At 36.2% G+C, this 14,999-nt stretch overlaps 1 protein-coding gene across 4 annotated transcripts in view; it reads right to left on the reverse strand.

Moving 5' to 3' along the window:
- SCN7A (sodium voltage-gated channel alpha subunit 7) overlaps nucleotides 1–14,999 on the reverse strand; it is a 104,792-nt gene that overhangs the window by 4,931 nt on the left and 84,862 nt on the right. For all 4 annotated transcript variants that reach the window (XM_073241601.1, XM_036996072.2, XM_036996070.2 and 1 more), the window contains exons 19-24: nucleotides 13,911–14,018; nucleotides 10,426–10,704; nucleotides 3,529–3,582; nucleotides 2,618–2,755; nucleotides 1,052–1,156; nucleotides 472–742 (exon numbers count right to left, since the gene is read on the reverse strand). In XM_073241601.1, the coding sequence (XP_073097702.1) occupies nucleotides 472–742; nucleotides 1,052–1,156; nucleotides 2,618–2,755; nucleotides 3,529–3,582; nucleotides 10,426–10,704; nucleotides 13,911–14,018 (955 nt within the window). The remainder of the gene's footprint in view (nucleotides 1–471; nucleotides 743–1,051; nucleotides 1,157–2,617; nucleotides 2,756–3,528; nucleotides 3,583–10,425; nucleotides 10,705–13,910; nucleotides 14,019–14,999) is intronic.

A 14,999-nucleotide genomic window follows, 5' to 3' on the forward strand; every position in this document is an offset into this window, starting at 1 on the left:
TTAAATATTGTTTCTTACAGACCTTACTCTCTTCTATGTGTCTTAGAGAGCGGCAGACAATAAACAGAACCTTCTCTGCCTAGAACACTTTTTATCCAAGATTCTTTACTTGGCTTTACTTAAGAGATTAGAGGAAAAGAAACATTAGTGAACTTGAAAGGTTATATCACGCTCAGACATGAAGATCCTTCTAGTGTCATCTTAGGAAAATAGTGTATGTGATATACTGAAAGGGTAATTAAGCATTTACCTGGCAGTCTGTGAAGTCTGTATATTAATTCAGGAAGTATTTTGAATATAACTGTCAGATATGTGTACACGTATGAATGCAAAGATGTAAGGCATTCCTGTTGGAAATTAAAAAGATCCCTACCTGTTTTGCATATTATGTATCTCAAGGAGATATTTACTTCAAGAGCTTTCCTGAATCAATATTGCTACAGATGAAAATCTGACTAAACAAAATCTTACCTGTTATAGAAAAAATGACTACCATAAAATCAAAAATGTTCCATGCAATGGTGAAATAATTACAGTGGAAAGAGATGAGCTTCAGTACACATTCCCCAGTGTACAACATGACGAAGGCAAACTCGGTCCAGTACAGAGCAGTGTCTGCTTTTGGACTCTGTTCGTCACTTTGTATCACAGCGGTGATTGCTTGGAGACAGATAAGAACCGTAACGATGGCATTAAACACTTGACTTGTTACCACGTCAAAGATGAATCCTTGGAACTTGTTCTGTGGGTTACAAAAAAAAAAAAAGCCATAGTGTCCTTCTTAAAAGGATATATACACATAGTCTTTAGACTCACAACTTCCCTAGAGGAATAAATAGGAGAATAACTTAGGACCTAATTTTTACCAAACTCTAAATATAGCATATAGTCAAAACAAAAAGACCAGCAAAAGCTTTGTCAAGGGACATATTTTAAAACTGTGTCAAAGGCATTTTTGTTAAGAATTTTAAAAACACATTTTTATTTTAAGGGAATATATCAGGGAAACTTTTTTTGAAGCTTCAAAAAAAAATTCTACGTATTTTCTTACTCGTGGGCGAGGGACTGGTTTCTGAGAGTCCTCAGACATCAGCTTCTCCACTGCATGGCATTGTTTCTTTTGTTTTACTGTTACAAAGATATTTGAGCCTCCCTGGTAAATAAATGAAATATATATATATTTTAAAATCACATTTAATCCAAATTTCACCTTGCATTAATATGTATTTTAGAAAGCTTGGCAGTTATTGATTTACTCTTTTGCTTAAGTGCAATGAACTAAATCATGTTTAAACATGCTGAACTTTCTGAACAAATATCCATATGAAGTACATACAGAATATATACTGGTAATGACTGATGTCTATCTTTCGGTGTACTTTCCTGCATGTAGTCAACCCTATTTTAACTTCCAGTCTACTGAGGCCTAACTCTTGTTAGAAAGAGACAAATAAGAAACAGTGGGAGTTACCTGAAAAGGTTTACTAAGAAAGGCTGAACTCAAAACCTAAAGTGAGGTTGGTTTGTACCTTCTAATAAGTAGGAAAATGTATGTGTTCATATATTACTTAATTTTCCAAATATAATCAGAGATCTTTTTTTTTTTTACTATTATTCTGAAAGCACTTTGTGCTTATTTCTTTATAGCACCTTCTAGGAATTACTATTCTTTGTGTTTCTGGTGCTAATTTCAGTATCTTATACATAATATATAAGGTGAATCACAGCTAAAATTTTAATGTTGAGTGAATCTAGGAATTAGGAATTACTACTGCCCTAAATCAAGACTTGTTCACTTAAAATGCACAATGGTCACCAATCTAAAGCCTAGAAGCAAATCCTAGCATGTTATTCCATTGGGTTGAAGTCCCAAGGAAGCTGGGGCACCCAGTCAAATGCATATTTGATCACTGGTCTCTCTAATCCCGTCTGATTAGTAGAGACTCAGAGTGGTGTGTTTACCAGATTCTGCAAATGGCTAAACTTTGACGACATGGCTAAAGATAGAATTTCTAAATTAAACTTTTCTTTCTTTAAATTTTTTTAGACAGCTTCCCTACACCAGATAGAGATTTTGTATTGTAAAAGTCCTGAAGGAAATTTTTGAGTGGAGATGACATCAAACAGAGGTTGTTCTGCTCTACCTCTGAATTCTTACTTAACTTAAGCACTTTATTTAGGCCATTCAGTTAGGATTTGATTCTGTACTTTCAGCAGAAAGAACTACTCCAACTGAAAAAGCTGTTTATCCTGGTTATGACTGAAGGCTTTGAACGTATCAGAGAGTAAAAAGAGTATGGTTTATTTTTCTTGAACTTCTTCACATATTGAACAATATTATTTTTCAGCATGTCATTATTGTCATTATTTACAAACATATATACAGAAACACTTGTAATTTTTAATATTTAAACTTGTCTGTGTCTATATGAATACAGAAAACAATGTAAAGATAAACATTTTAGCAGTATTCATCAATATGCAGGAACATCAATCATTTAAAAAAATTTTTTTAGGTAAGTACCAAATCAAAATAACATGAAACTAAGTCCAAAATGATTTTATAAATGAGTGTGATTTTCTCAAGCATTGATGAATAAAGAATATTTATACTTATCTTTATTTTATGCCTGTTGAAATTAGCAATAATAACACCAATCAGCATACTCAGAGGAAGAAATAATCCAATGATAATAAAGCTAATAAAGTAATAATACATGTAGATGTTGTTTTCAAACTTAGGCTGCATATTTACCTAAAAGTTAAAATAAAAAAAATGATCAAAACAAGGCAGAGCACAGAGGACTTTTAGGGCAATGAAAATGGTCTGTATGATATTATTATGATGGGTAGACATCATTATTCATTTGTTCAAATGCTTAGAATGTGTGACACTGAGTGAACCCTGAGTTAAACTGTGGACTTTGGGTGATTATGATGTGTCAATGCAGCCTCATCCTTGGTAAAAAAAAAAATGCACCATTCTGGTGAGTGAAATTAATAATGGGGAGGCTGTGCATGTACAGGAGCAAGGGATATATGGGAAATCCCTGTACCTCCCTCTCAATTTTGTAGTCAAACTAAAACTGCTCTAAAAAAAATAAGTCCTTAAAAATAGAAATAAATAAAATGAAAAAATAAGCAAAATACTGAAACAGACCTTTGGAAACATAAGATTATAAAACAATTCATGACAAGAAAATCAGTGCTAGATGAGGTAATGTTTCCTCGTTGCTCTTTGGTGAAGGGATATCATTGCTCTGTTTATCTGGATTTTAAAGTTCATTGTATCCATTTAATCACTGTAATACAGTCTGATAATCCCTCAAATGGGCCTATTGGGTCTCAATCATTTTATATAATCCTGGATGGATTTCATTGCCCGTGAAATACATTTAATTTCTGTCAGGCATAAGCATTTGCTTTACCATGTTAATTATTCAATTACTGCTGGTGCCCTGTTTTTGAATTCCCAAAAATGACTTTTCTTGGGCCTTGACAATGGCTTTAAGATCATATTATACTTACATCAGTAGAATCAACTGCTGAATTCATAATAGTGATCCATCCATTAAATGTTGCCTGTAAAAATAGCATGTATTTAACTCAGGAAATTTTATGCTTAATGGCATATAAAAATATAATTCAGTTATTATTAATATACTAAATATTCTGTTAGTAAGGCTGACTGCACTTCAATATACCACATAATTGAGATCTTTACCATTTTCATTATTACATTTACATTGTCTGTAGACAACTAAAACTATTTAACATAATTGTAGCTAATTAACTTAAAATATTTTCAGATAGTATAAATAGAAAGACACATTGGTAGGTAGATAAACAGCAAATAAATTCATGCTTCCCAAGTGTCATAGTTACTTATAACTGCATATGTGTTTTTTATAAGGCAAGTAAGACAGGAATGATTAAACTCCTCACATCTGCTAGATACTGGGTGTCTGGGTAGCCATCCCTTAAAGCACTAAACAGAAACAAAACAGTAGTAATGAGTTGGACCAAAAATCGTGACCCTATTACTTGACTGGTGATGGTGGAAAGACTTGGCCAGTACCTGCTGTTTCCTCGGTCAGTCCTACCTTCATTTCCACTTCCTTCTCCCAGTAAAGCAGGGATTATATTTCACTTTTGTCTTTCTAAGTGAGCCTAGCATAGCATGCTCCACAACACATGATCTACTAATAATTGCTAAAATATTTTATAACTATTAATCATCCAACATCTGTCCTTTATGTTCACCTATAATAAAGATGAACATATAATTGACTTTAAAAACATTAGAAGTGGAGAGAGGCGGAGCCAAGATGGTGGTGTGAGTAGGACAGTGGGAATCTCCTCCCAAAAACATATATATTTTTGAAAATACAACAAATACAACCAATCCTAAAAGAGAGACCAGAAGACACAGAACAACAGCCAGACTACATCCACACCTGTGAGAGCACAGCGCCTGGTGAAAGGGGTAAGATACAAGCCCTGGCCCAGCAGGACCCGAGTGCCCCTCACCCCAGCTCCTGGTGGGAGGAGAGGAGTCGGACTGGGGAGGGAGAGGGAGCCCAGGACTGCTGAACACCCAGCCCCAGCCATCCGCACCAGAGTGCAGACACAGTGCATGCGTGGAGGGCTGGAAACTAGGGAAACAGGACAGCAAGACTGGTGAACAGGTCCCGAAGCCGATACCCCTGTGACAAAGAAAAGCGAGTGCTTTTTGAAAGTCTTAAAGGGACAGGGACTCCACAGCTGGACGGAAACATCCCAGGTCACAGTCCAGCAGCTGGAAATTACAGGGAAAACTGGGTGCACTAACCCCCTGGGCAACAGTTCTGAGACCCCTCATGGAGGTAACCAGCCAAACAGCCTCCCGTCCATTACCCCTCTGGGGCCCTGCCAAAGCAGAGAAGCAACCTGAGGCTGGCCACACCCTCAGCAAGGGAGCTTCCTCCATACCAGCCCGGCAAGATACAAAGACCCAGTCTACACGCAATTGCCCAACACAAGCCACTAGGGGTCGCAGTTGTCCCAGTAAAGAAAGGCCAGGAGCCAGTGGAAAGCTGATAGAGGCGTCAATAGCACTCCACTGCACCTATCAACATGAAAAGGCAAAAAAATTTGATCCAGACAAGACTAACCCAGACAGCTTCGGCATCTGCTACATCTTCCCCTGAGAAGGAACCTGGGGAGATAGATTTAACCAGTCTTCCTGAAAAAGAATTCAAAACAAAAGTGATAACCGTGCTGATGGACTTGCAGAGAAATATGCAAGAACTAGGGAAGGAGAATACAGAAATAAAACAACCTCTGGAAGGACTTCAAAACAGAATGGACGAGATTCAAGGGACCATTAATGGACTAGAAAACAGAGAACAGGAATGCAGAGAAGCTGATGCAGAGAGAGATAAAAGGATCTCCAGGAATGAAAGAATTCTAAGAGAGCTGAGCGACCAATTGAAATGGAACAATATCCACATTATAGGGGTACCAGAAGAAGAGAGAGAAAAAGAGATAGAAAGTGTCTTTGAAGAAATAATTGCTGAAAACTTCCCCAAACTAGGGGAGGAAATGGCCTCTCAGACCACAGAGGTACACAGAACTCCCATGACAAGGGATCCAAGGAGGGCAACACCAAGACACATAATAATTAAAATGGCAAAGATCAAAGACAAGGACAAAGTATTAAAGGCAGCCAGAGAGAAAAAAAGGTCACCTACAAAGGAAAACCCATCAGGCTATCATCAGACTTCTCAACAGAAACCCTACAGGCCAGAAGAGAATGGCATGATATACTTAATGCAATGAAACAGAAGGGCCTCGAACCAAGACTACTGTATCCAGCACGATTATCATTTAAATATGAAGGAGGGATTAAACAATTCCCAGACAAGCAAAAGTTGAGGGGACTTGCCTCCCACAAACCACCTCTACAGGGCATCCTACAGGGACTGCTCTAGATGGGAGCACTCCTAAAAAGAGCACAGAACAAAACACCCAACATATGAAGAAGGGAGGAGGAGGAATAAGAAGGGAGAGAAATAAAGAATCATCAGACCGTGTTTATAATAGCTCAATAAGCGAGTTCAGTTAGACAGTAAGATAGTAAAGAAGCTAACCCTGAACCTTTGGTAACCACAAACTTAAAGCCTGCAATGGCAATAAGTACATACCTTTCAATAATCACCCTAAATGTAAATGGACTGAATGCACCAATCAAAAGACACAGTGTAATAGAATGGATAAAAAAGCAAGATCCATCCATATGCTGCTTACAAGAGGCTCACCTCAAACCCAAAGACATGCACAGACTTAAAGTCAAGGGATGGAAAAAGTTATTTCATGCAAACAACAGAGAGAAAAAAGCAGGTGTTGCAATACTAGTATCAGACAAAACAGACTTCAAAATAAAGAAAGTAACAAGAGATAAAGAAGGACATTACATAATGATAAAGGGCTCAGTCCAACAAGAGGATATAACCATTATAAATATATATGCACCCAATACAGGATCATCAACATATGTGAAACAAATACTAACAGAACTAAAGGAGGAAATAGAATGCAATGCATTCATACTGGGAGACTTCAACACACCACTCACTCCAAAGGACAGATCCACCAGACAGAAAATAAGTAAGGACACACAGGCACTGAACAACACACTAGAACAGATGGACCTAATAGACATCTACAGAACTCTACATCCAAAAGCAACAGGATACACATTCTTCTCAAGTGCACATGGAACATTCTCCAGAATAGACCACATACTAGGCCACAAAAAGAGCCTCAGTAAATTCCAAAAGATTGAAATCCTACCAACCAACTTTTCAGACCACAAAGGCATAAAACTAGAAATAAACTGTACAAAGAAAGCAAAAAGGCTCACAAACACATGGAGGCTTAACAACACGCTCCTAAATAATCAATGGATCAATGACCAAATCAAAATGGAGATCCAGCAATATATGGAAACAAACAACAACAACAACACAGAGCCCCAACTACTGTGGGATAAAGCAAAAGCAGTCTTAAGAGGAAAGTATATAGCAATCCAGGCATATTTAAAGAAGGAAGAACAATCCCAAATGAATGGTCTAATGTCACAATTATCAAAATGGGAAAAAGAAGAACAAATGAGGCCTAAGGTCAGCAGAAGGAGGGACATAATAAAGATCAGAGAAGAAATAAATAAAATTGAGAAGAATAAAACAATAGCAAAAATCAATGAAGCCAAGAGCTGGTTCATCGAGAAAATAAACAAAATAGATAAGCCTTTAGCCAGACTTATTAAGAGGAAAAGAGAGTCAAGACACATCAACAGAATCAGAAATGAGAAAGGAAAAAATCACGACGGACCCCACAGAAATACAAAGAATTATTAGAGAGTACTATGAAAACCTATAATGCTAACAAGCTGGGAAACGTAGGAGAAATGGACAACTTCCTAGAAAAATACAACCTTCCAAGACTGACCCAGAAAGAAACAGAAAATCTAAACAGACCAATTACCAGCAACGAAATTGAAGCAGTAATCAAAAAACTACCAAAGAACAAAACCCCCAGGCCAGATGGATTTACCTCAGAATTTTATCAGACATACAGAGAAGACATAATACCCATTCTCCTGAACGTTTTCCAAAAATAGAAGAGGAGGGAATACTCCCAAACTCATTCTATGAAGCCAACATCACCCTAATACCAAAACCAGGCAAAGACCCCACCAAAAAAGAAAACTACAGACCAATAACTACGTGATGAAAGTAGATGCAAAAATACTCAACAAAATATTAGCAAACCGAATTCAAAAATACATCAAAAGGATCGTACACCATGACCAAGTGGGATTCATCCCAGGGATGCAAGGATGGCACAACATTCGAAAATCCATCAACATCATCCACCACATCAACAAAAAGAAAGACAAAAACCACATGATCATCTCCATAGATGCTGGAAAAGCATTCGATAAAATTCAACATCCTTTCATGATAAAAACTCTCAACAAAATGGGCATAGAGGGCAAGTACCTCAACATAATAAAGGCCATATATGATAAACCCACAGCCAACATCATACTGAACAGCGAGAAGCTGAAAGCTTTTCCTCTGCGATCAGGAACAGGACAGGGATGCCCACTCTCCCCACTGTTATTCAACATAGTACTGGAGGTCCTAGCCATGGTAATTAGACAAAACAAAGAAATACAAGGAATCCATATTGGTAAAGAAGAAGTTAAACTGTCACTATTTGCAGATGACATGATATTGTACATAAAAAACCCTAGAGACTCCACTCTGAAACTACTAGAACTAATATCGGAATTCAGCAAAGTTGCAGGATACAAAATTAACATATAGAAATCTGTGGCTTTCCTATACACTAACAATAAACTAATAGAAAGAGAAATCAGGAAGACAATTCCATTTACAATTGCATCAAAAAGAATAAAATACCTAGGAATAAACCTAACCAAGGAAGTGAAAGACCTATACCCTGAACTCTATAAGACACTCTTAAGAGAAATTAAAGAGGTCAATAACAAATGGAAACTAATCCCATGCTCTTGGCTAGGAAGAATTAATATCATCAAAAGGGCCATCCTGCCCAAAGCAACATACAGATTCGATGCAATCCCTATCAAATTACCAACAGCATTCTTCAATGAACTGGAACAAATAGTTCAAAAATTCATATGGAAACACCAAAGACCCCGAATAGCTAAAGCAATCCTGAGAAGGAAGAATAAAGTGGGCGGGGGGATCTCACTCCCTCCCCAACTTCAAGCTCTACTACAAAGCCACAGTAATCAAGACAATTTGGTACTGGCAGAAGAACAGAGCCACAGACCAATGGAACAGAATAGAGACTCCAAACATTAACCCAAACATATATGGTCAACTAATATTCGATAAAGGGGCCATGGACATACAATGGGGAAAGGACAGTCTCTTCAACAGATGGTGCTGGCAAAACTGGACAGCTACATGTAAGAGAATGAAACTGGATCACTGTCTAACCCCATACACGAAAGTAAACTCCAAATGGATCAAAGACCTGAATGTAAGTCATGAAACCATAAAACTCTTAGAAAAAAACATAGGCAAAAATCTCATGGACATAAACATGAGTGACTTCTTCATGAACATATCTCCCCAGACAAGGGAAACAAAGGCAAAAATGAACAAGTGGGACTATATCAAGCTAAAAAGCTTCTGTACAGCAAAGGACACCATCAATAGAACAAAAAGGTATCCTACAGTATGGGAGAACATATTCCTAAATGACAGATCCGATAGAGGATTGACATCCAAAATATATAAAGAGCTCACATGCCTCAACAAACAAAAAGCAAATAATCCAATTAAAAAATGGGCAGAGGAGCTGAATAGACAGTTCTCTAAAGAAGAAATTCAGATGGCCAACAGACACATGAAAAGATGCTCCACATCGCTTGTCATCAGAGAAATGCAAATTAAAACCAAAATGAGATATCATCTCACACCAGTAAGGATGGCTACCATCCAAAAGACAAACAACAACAAATGTTGGCGAGGTTGTGGAGAAAGGGGAACCCTCCCACAGTGCTGGTGGGAATGTAAATTAGTTCAACCATTATGGAAAGCAGTATGGAGGTTCCTCAAAATGCTCAAAATAGAAATACCATTTGACCCAGGAATTCCACTTCTAGGAATTTACCCTAAGAATGCAGCACTCCAGTTTGAAAAAGACAGATGCACCCCTATGTTTATTGCTGCACGATTTACAATAGCCAAGATATGGAAGCAACCTAAATGTCCATCAGTAGATGAATGGATAAAGAAGATGTGGTACATATACACAATGGAATATTACTCAGCCATGAGAAAAAAAATAGATCCTACCATTCGCAACAACATGGATGGAGCTAGAGGGTATTATGCTCAGTGACATAAGCCAGGCGGAGAAAGACAAGTACCAAATGATTTCACTCATATGTGGAGTATAAGAACAAAGAAAAACTGAAGGAACAAAACAGCAGTAGAAGCACAGAACCCAAGAATGGACTAATAGTTACTAAAGGGAAAGGAACTGGGGAGGACGGGTGGGAAGGGAGGGATAAGGGCAGGAAGAAAAGAAAGGGGGCATTATGATTTGCATGTTGTTGGGGGGGCACAGCGAGTGCTGTGCAACACAGAGAAGACAAGTAGTGATTCTACAGCATCTTACTATGTTGAAGGTCAGTGACTGTGAACTTGGTGACAAGTAGTGACTTTACAACATCTTACTATGTTGATGGACAGTGACTGTGAACGGGGATGTTGGGGACACTTGGTGAAGGGGGGAGCCTAGTAAACATAATGTCCTTCATGTTATTGTAGATTAATGATACCAAAATAAAAAAATAAAAATAATTAGAAGTGTACTTACTACTTGAAGTAGTGAAAGGAAACCATTCCCAACGTTATCAAAGTTCAGGTTTGCATTCTCCCACGGCACGGACTCATTGAACATGAGGCTTTCACACTGGTTCTTATTTGTGACTTCGGATACAGGAAACCTTTCTCCACTTATTGGGTCAATGCATTCATAGAACTTGCCAGCAAATAAGTTTACTCCTATGATGCTAAAAGCCAGCCAGATCATCAAACAGACCAGAAATACATTCAAAGTGGGTAAAGTTGTTTTTATCAAAGCTCTCATAACCACCTGACATATAAAAAAAAAAAAGGTAAACTTTAGGTAAGAAATGTGAAACTACTTTAAGTAAATTGGAAAATACTAATTAACATAATATCATAGTGAAATAACAACAACAAAAAAGTCCATTTCTAAAGATTTAATAGGCCACATGCTGGCATCTGAATGACCTAAATAACAAATTCCAAATTGAAAATATACATTAAAAATCCCTATACCCTCAAAATTCTTGTATTGAAAAAAAAATTAAAGACAACAGAGTTGATTAGTAAAATACTAGAATGAAGTTATTTCACTGATTTAACACATTTTATCAACTTCCTATACTGTGCCAGAAATAGGCAAGACAACTAATCCTGTGTGTATGTATGATATTACCTAGAAAGCATATAAAATGAGTGACAGAGGCCCAGACCTAAGTCTTGGGGTTTCTAACTGTAGGGAGCGTTGGCCTACAAGCCAAGAGATTGTAAAGCAATGAAACTAAGGCCAGAGACTGCCTCAAGGAACACCGGGTGGGGGGCTGCACCTCGCAAAATCACTAGCCTCCTCAACCCTCCTCTTCTGGCCTTGACACACCGCGTCACTGGGAACCGCTCCAGAGCGGGAGGAAGTTTGGGAAACACATCTACCACCTAAACTTGAATAACAGCAATAGCCTATAATCACTGTTCCCATTTCCTCAATTCCTTTCACTCTTGAATATTACAATCGGAATTTTATTCCTGCCACTCCACTAAAGCTGTTAGGGCAAATGTCAACCAGTTCCCATATCCAATGGAATATTTCCAATCTTTGCTATCTATCTTTCCCTTGGTATTTACACTTTTGACTTCTTCCAACCTTCCTTCTCCTTTTTTTCTGAGACTGATTCTCTTTGCTAACCATTCTCACTTTTCCTTCCCCCAATGTATCATTTAATACATGAAACATTAATTTTGTAACTATGTAGCCTCCATATATACCTAATGATATATTTTCAGCGATCATCCAACAGCAAAACTTTCACAGGTTGAGAGGAAACTTAGGACCTGACCTTGACCTGGCCGTGGCTACTATCTCATTGCTGTTCTAACAAATACGTGGCATCAAATGATAGTGTTCAATTTCTGACAAACAGAGGCAGCTTCCTTAGCAAATTTCTTCCTACTTTCCTCTAAATTGGGGGTAGACATTTTGCTGATTTGGGCACCCCCACACCCTACCACTGTGTATCTAAGTTTAGTAGGAAAAAACCCCTGAGATTGTCCCATAAGGTTTTTACAATAAAGAAAATTTTATTTTAGTTACATTCATTATCTGGTTTGTGTGTGTGTATAAGCACGTGTGTTTCCCAGCTTTATTGATGTATAATTGACAAATAAAAATGGTATCTATTTAGGTGTGCGGTGTGACGACTTGATATATGTATACACTGTGAAATGATTACCACAGTTAAGCTAATTCACACATCCATTATCTCACATAGTTAACTTTTTTTTTTGGTTGTGAAACACTTAAGATCTACGTTCTTAGAAAATTTCACATATACAATACAGTATTATTAACTATAGTCACTATGCTGTACCTTAGTGCCCAGTCCTTACTCATCTTATAAATAAAATTTGTACTCTTTGACCAACATCTCCCTGTCCCACCTTCCGCCAGCCCCTATGTTTCGAGTTAATAGGCCATGTATAGCCCTGGAATATGCTATGAACTTTTCCTATCACTGAACTATCTGTGCTGGAAATGTGGCTGTTTTGTCATTTTAACCTCGATCTTACAGGCCTCTTCAACCACATTCTCCTTTGCAGCTGATTTTCCTACTTACTTTGGATTAAAAGCAAACCGGTAGGGATATTAGCACCTTGTGGGCCTCCATAATGTTTTTAATAAAATGTTTCATAAGTTATAAATTACAATTAATATTTTAGGTATTTGTTTTCTAGGTTTATGGTGATTGAAATTTTGCTTTATTTTACATAATCAAAATATTTCTTCCCCAACACCAGCAAATCAAATGCATTTGAGGAATCAGCTGATGAGGTCCAAATCCTGTTGTAATGAGTCAGTCACAGATTCATATGAATTACAAAAATTTGATTATTAATCATGTACTTGTATATTTATCAAAATACAATTAATGTACTTCCTACATGTAGTTATGTATGCATATGTGTATACACATGTGCTATCAAGGTGGCACTTAAATGTCTGAAAAAAATGTCTTTGGGAAAAGACATTTTCAATTTCTTATCTTTCTGTTTAGATTTATAATAATCACTCAGATTTTGAGATTAACAATAGGTATTCATTTTTTAAGCAAGCAGACAAAATTTATGTGGTGTGGTTTCTTAAGGAACAGCAGGTTAAATGTAACATACAATGTATAAATTATAAAAATACAGTTTAAACATAATCTTACTGGATACTACCTACATGAATATGTGATATTCCATAATATGAATCACATAGGCAGGTTAATGTTAAATAATCTATGTAAATTAAGAAATGCAATAAAGCATAAATTTTATATTATGTATGATTATGAAATAAAAAATAAAATTAGATTTTTTTTTTCCATTTATGTACATAGTTAATCACTATATGTCTACATAGACTCTATTTTTTTCTGTTAGGTTGAGCCATATGGGATTTTCATTATAGGCTCAAAAGATTGAACAGTGGCCCTAATATGCAGTTCAACCTATCAGTTTCCCTCATATTGTTCAGAAGTTTTAATGTGGAAGTAAGGGTAAGATGACTGACTGGCAAAAATGAATAATTTTGTGATGTGTGTCTTAAAAGTACACATTTTAAAATTCAAAATTTCATTTCATATAGTAAATAACTACTTGGAATAAGCAGTGTTTTTTAACTTAAAAAAGTTAGCTAACTGGTCTGTTTCTTTTTTGGTCAGTTATATTTTTAACATTGAGGTCATTTCATTAATACTCAGACACACCCATGTGGGTTAGAAAGGTATTATTTCTGTAACTACATTTTATCTCTCAACTATTATGTATATATTTTTGCTTATCTTTATTAGTTTTCCTAACTATGAGCAATAAAGACCTAAAATCTTAATAAGCATAGCTTATTGTTAAGCAGAATATAAATTTTTGTGTTACTATTGTTAAAAATAGAAATGAGAAAGCCAGAAAACTTTTAATTTGTGAAATTTAGTAATTTAAATAAAAATTTACAAATTAGTTAAGAAACTTCTCTCTTACCTTCATTCTTTCAAACTGAGATAGAACTCTGAGTGCCCGAAGAAATTTAATGGAAATAAGTGGTTTTAGTTCTTCCCGAGATTTGCCTATTAAGCTAAGGCAAAATACCTATGTATATTTTAAAAAAGAGCGAATAGGATTTAATTTTAACTTTAATCAACCTGTAAAATGAACCTTGCATTTATTACAAAAAGATACACAGTCAAAGCCTACCAAAAACTATGCAAAAGATTTAATATATATTCCAGTATATTTTAACACTGACTTACAGAAAGGTATACAAAAATCATTTTGTGCTAAAATCAATTAAAAAAATAAAACAAAACTATTTTCTGGTAATAGTAATATATGTTATTGACATAAAAATTTGTATATTTGACATTCTTTATGATCAAGGATTAATATTTATATCCATTTGTTAGTTTAAAATAAAGTTAATCAGTTTTATGATTATTTGCAATATAGTCACATTATACAATGTATTCATTAAAATAAAATTTGGAATGTATTTACATTTGCATCCATATACAAATATGGCTAAGACAACATATAGAATAGGATTTCAGAGGAGAAGCTTTATAGAACAGAGAACCTTTTCATTCAACAGAAATAAATAAGCACCTACTACGTGACATGAATATTTCTAGGCATAGGAGGTAAGGAAAGAACCAAATCAAGAAAAATTCTGCCCTAATAGACCTTATCTTTCAGTGGGGCAGACAAACAATTAGCTGAGTCAATGAATAAGTTGTATAATATGAACAGGTGCTATGGAGATGCAGAAGGCAGAAAAAGGAGAAGGAAATATTGGAGTGATTATAGTTTTAAACAGTGCAGTGCAGAAAGACCTAATGTCAACAGTTTCATTTAAGCAGACATAATTTATGAGGGGAGCCTGCAAAATTTCCAGGTGGAAGGAAGAAAAAATGCAAAGGCAATAAGTGGAAGTAGTCTTGGCATATCTGAGGAGCTTGTAGGAGTTAATAATATTGAATCATGTAAAGACTCATAGGCCTTTGATTGCAAAGACTGTTGCTTTTCATTCTAAGTGAGGAGAGTGAGTGAGTACTCCTCACTCAATCTGAGGGG

The sequence above is a fragment of the Manis javanica genome, chromosome 7, assembly GCF_040802235.1.
Source record: "Manis javanica isolate MJ-LG chromosome 7, MJ_LKY, whole genome shotgun sequence".
NCBI lineage: Eukaryota > Metazoa > Chordata > Mammalia > Pholidota > Manidae > Manis > Manis javanica.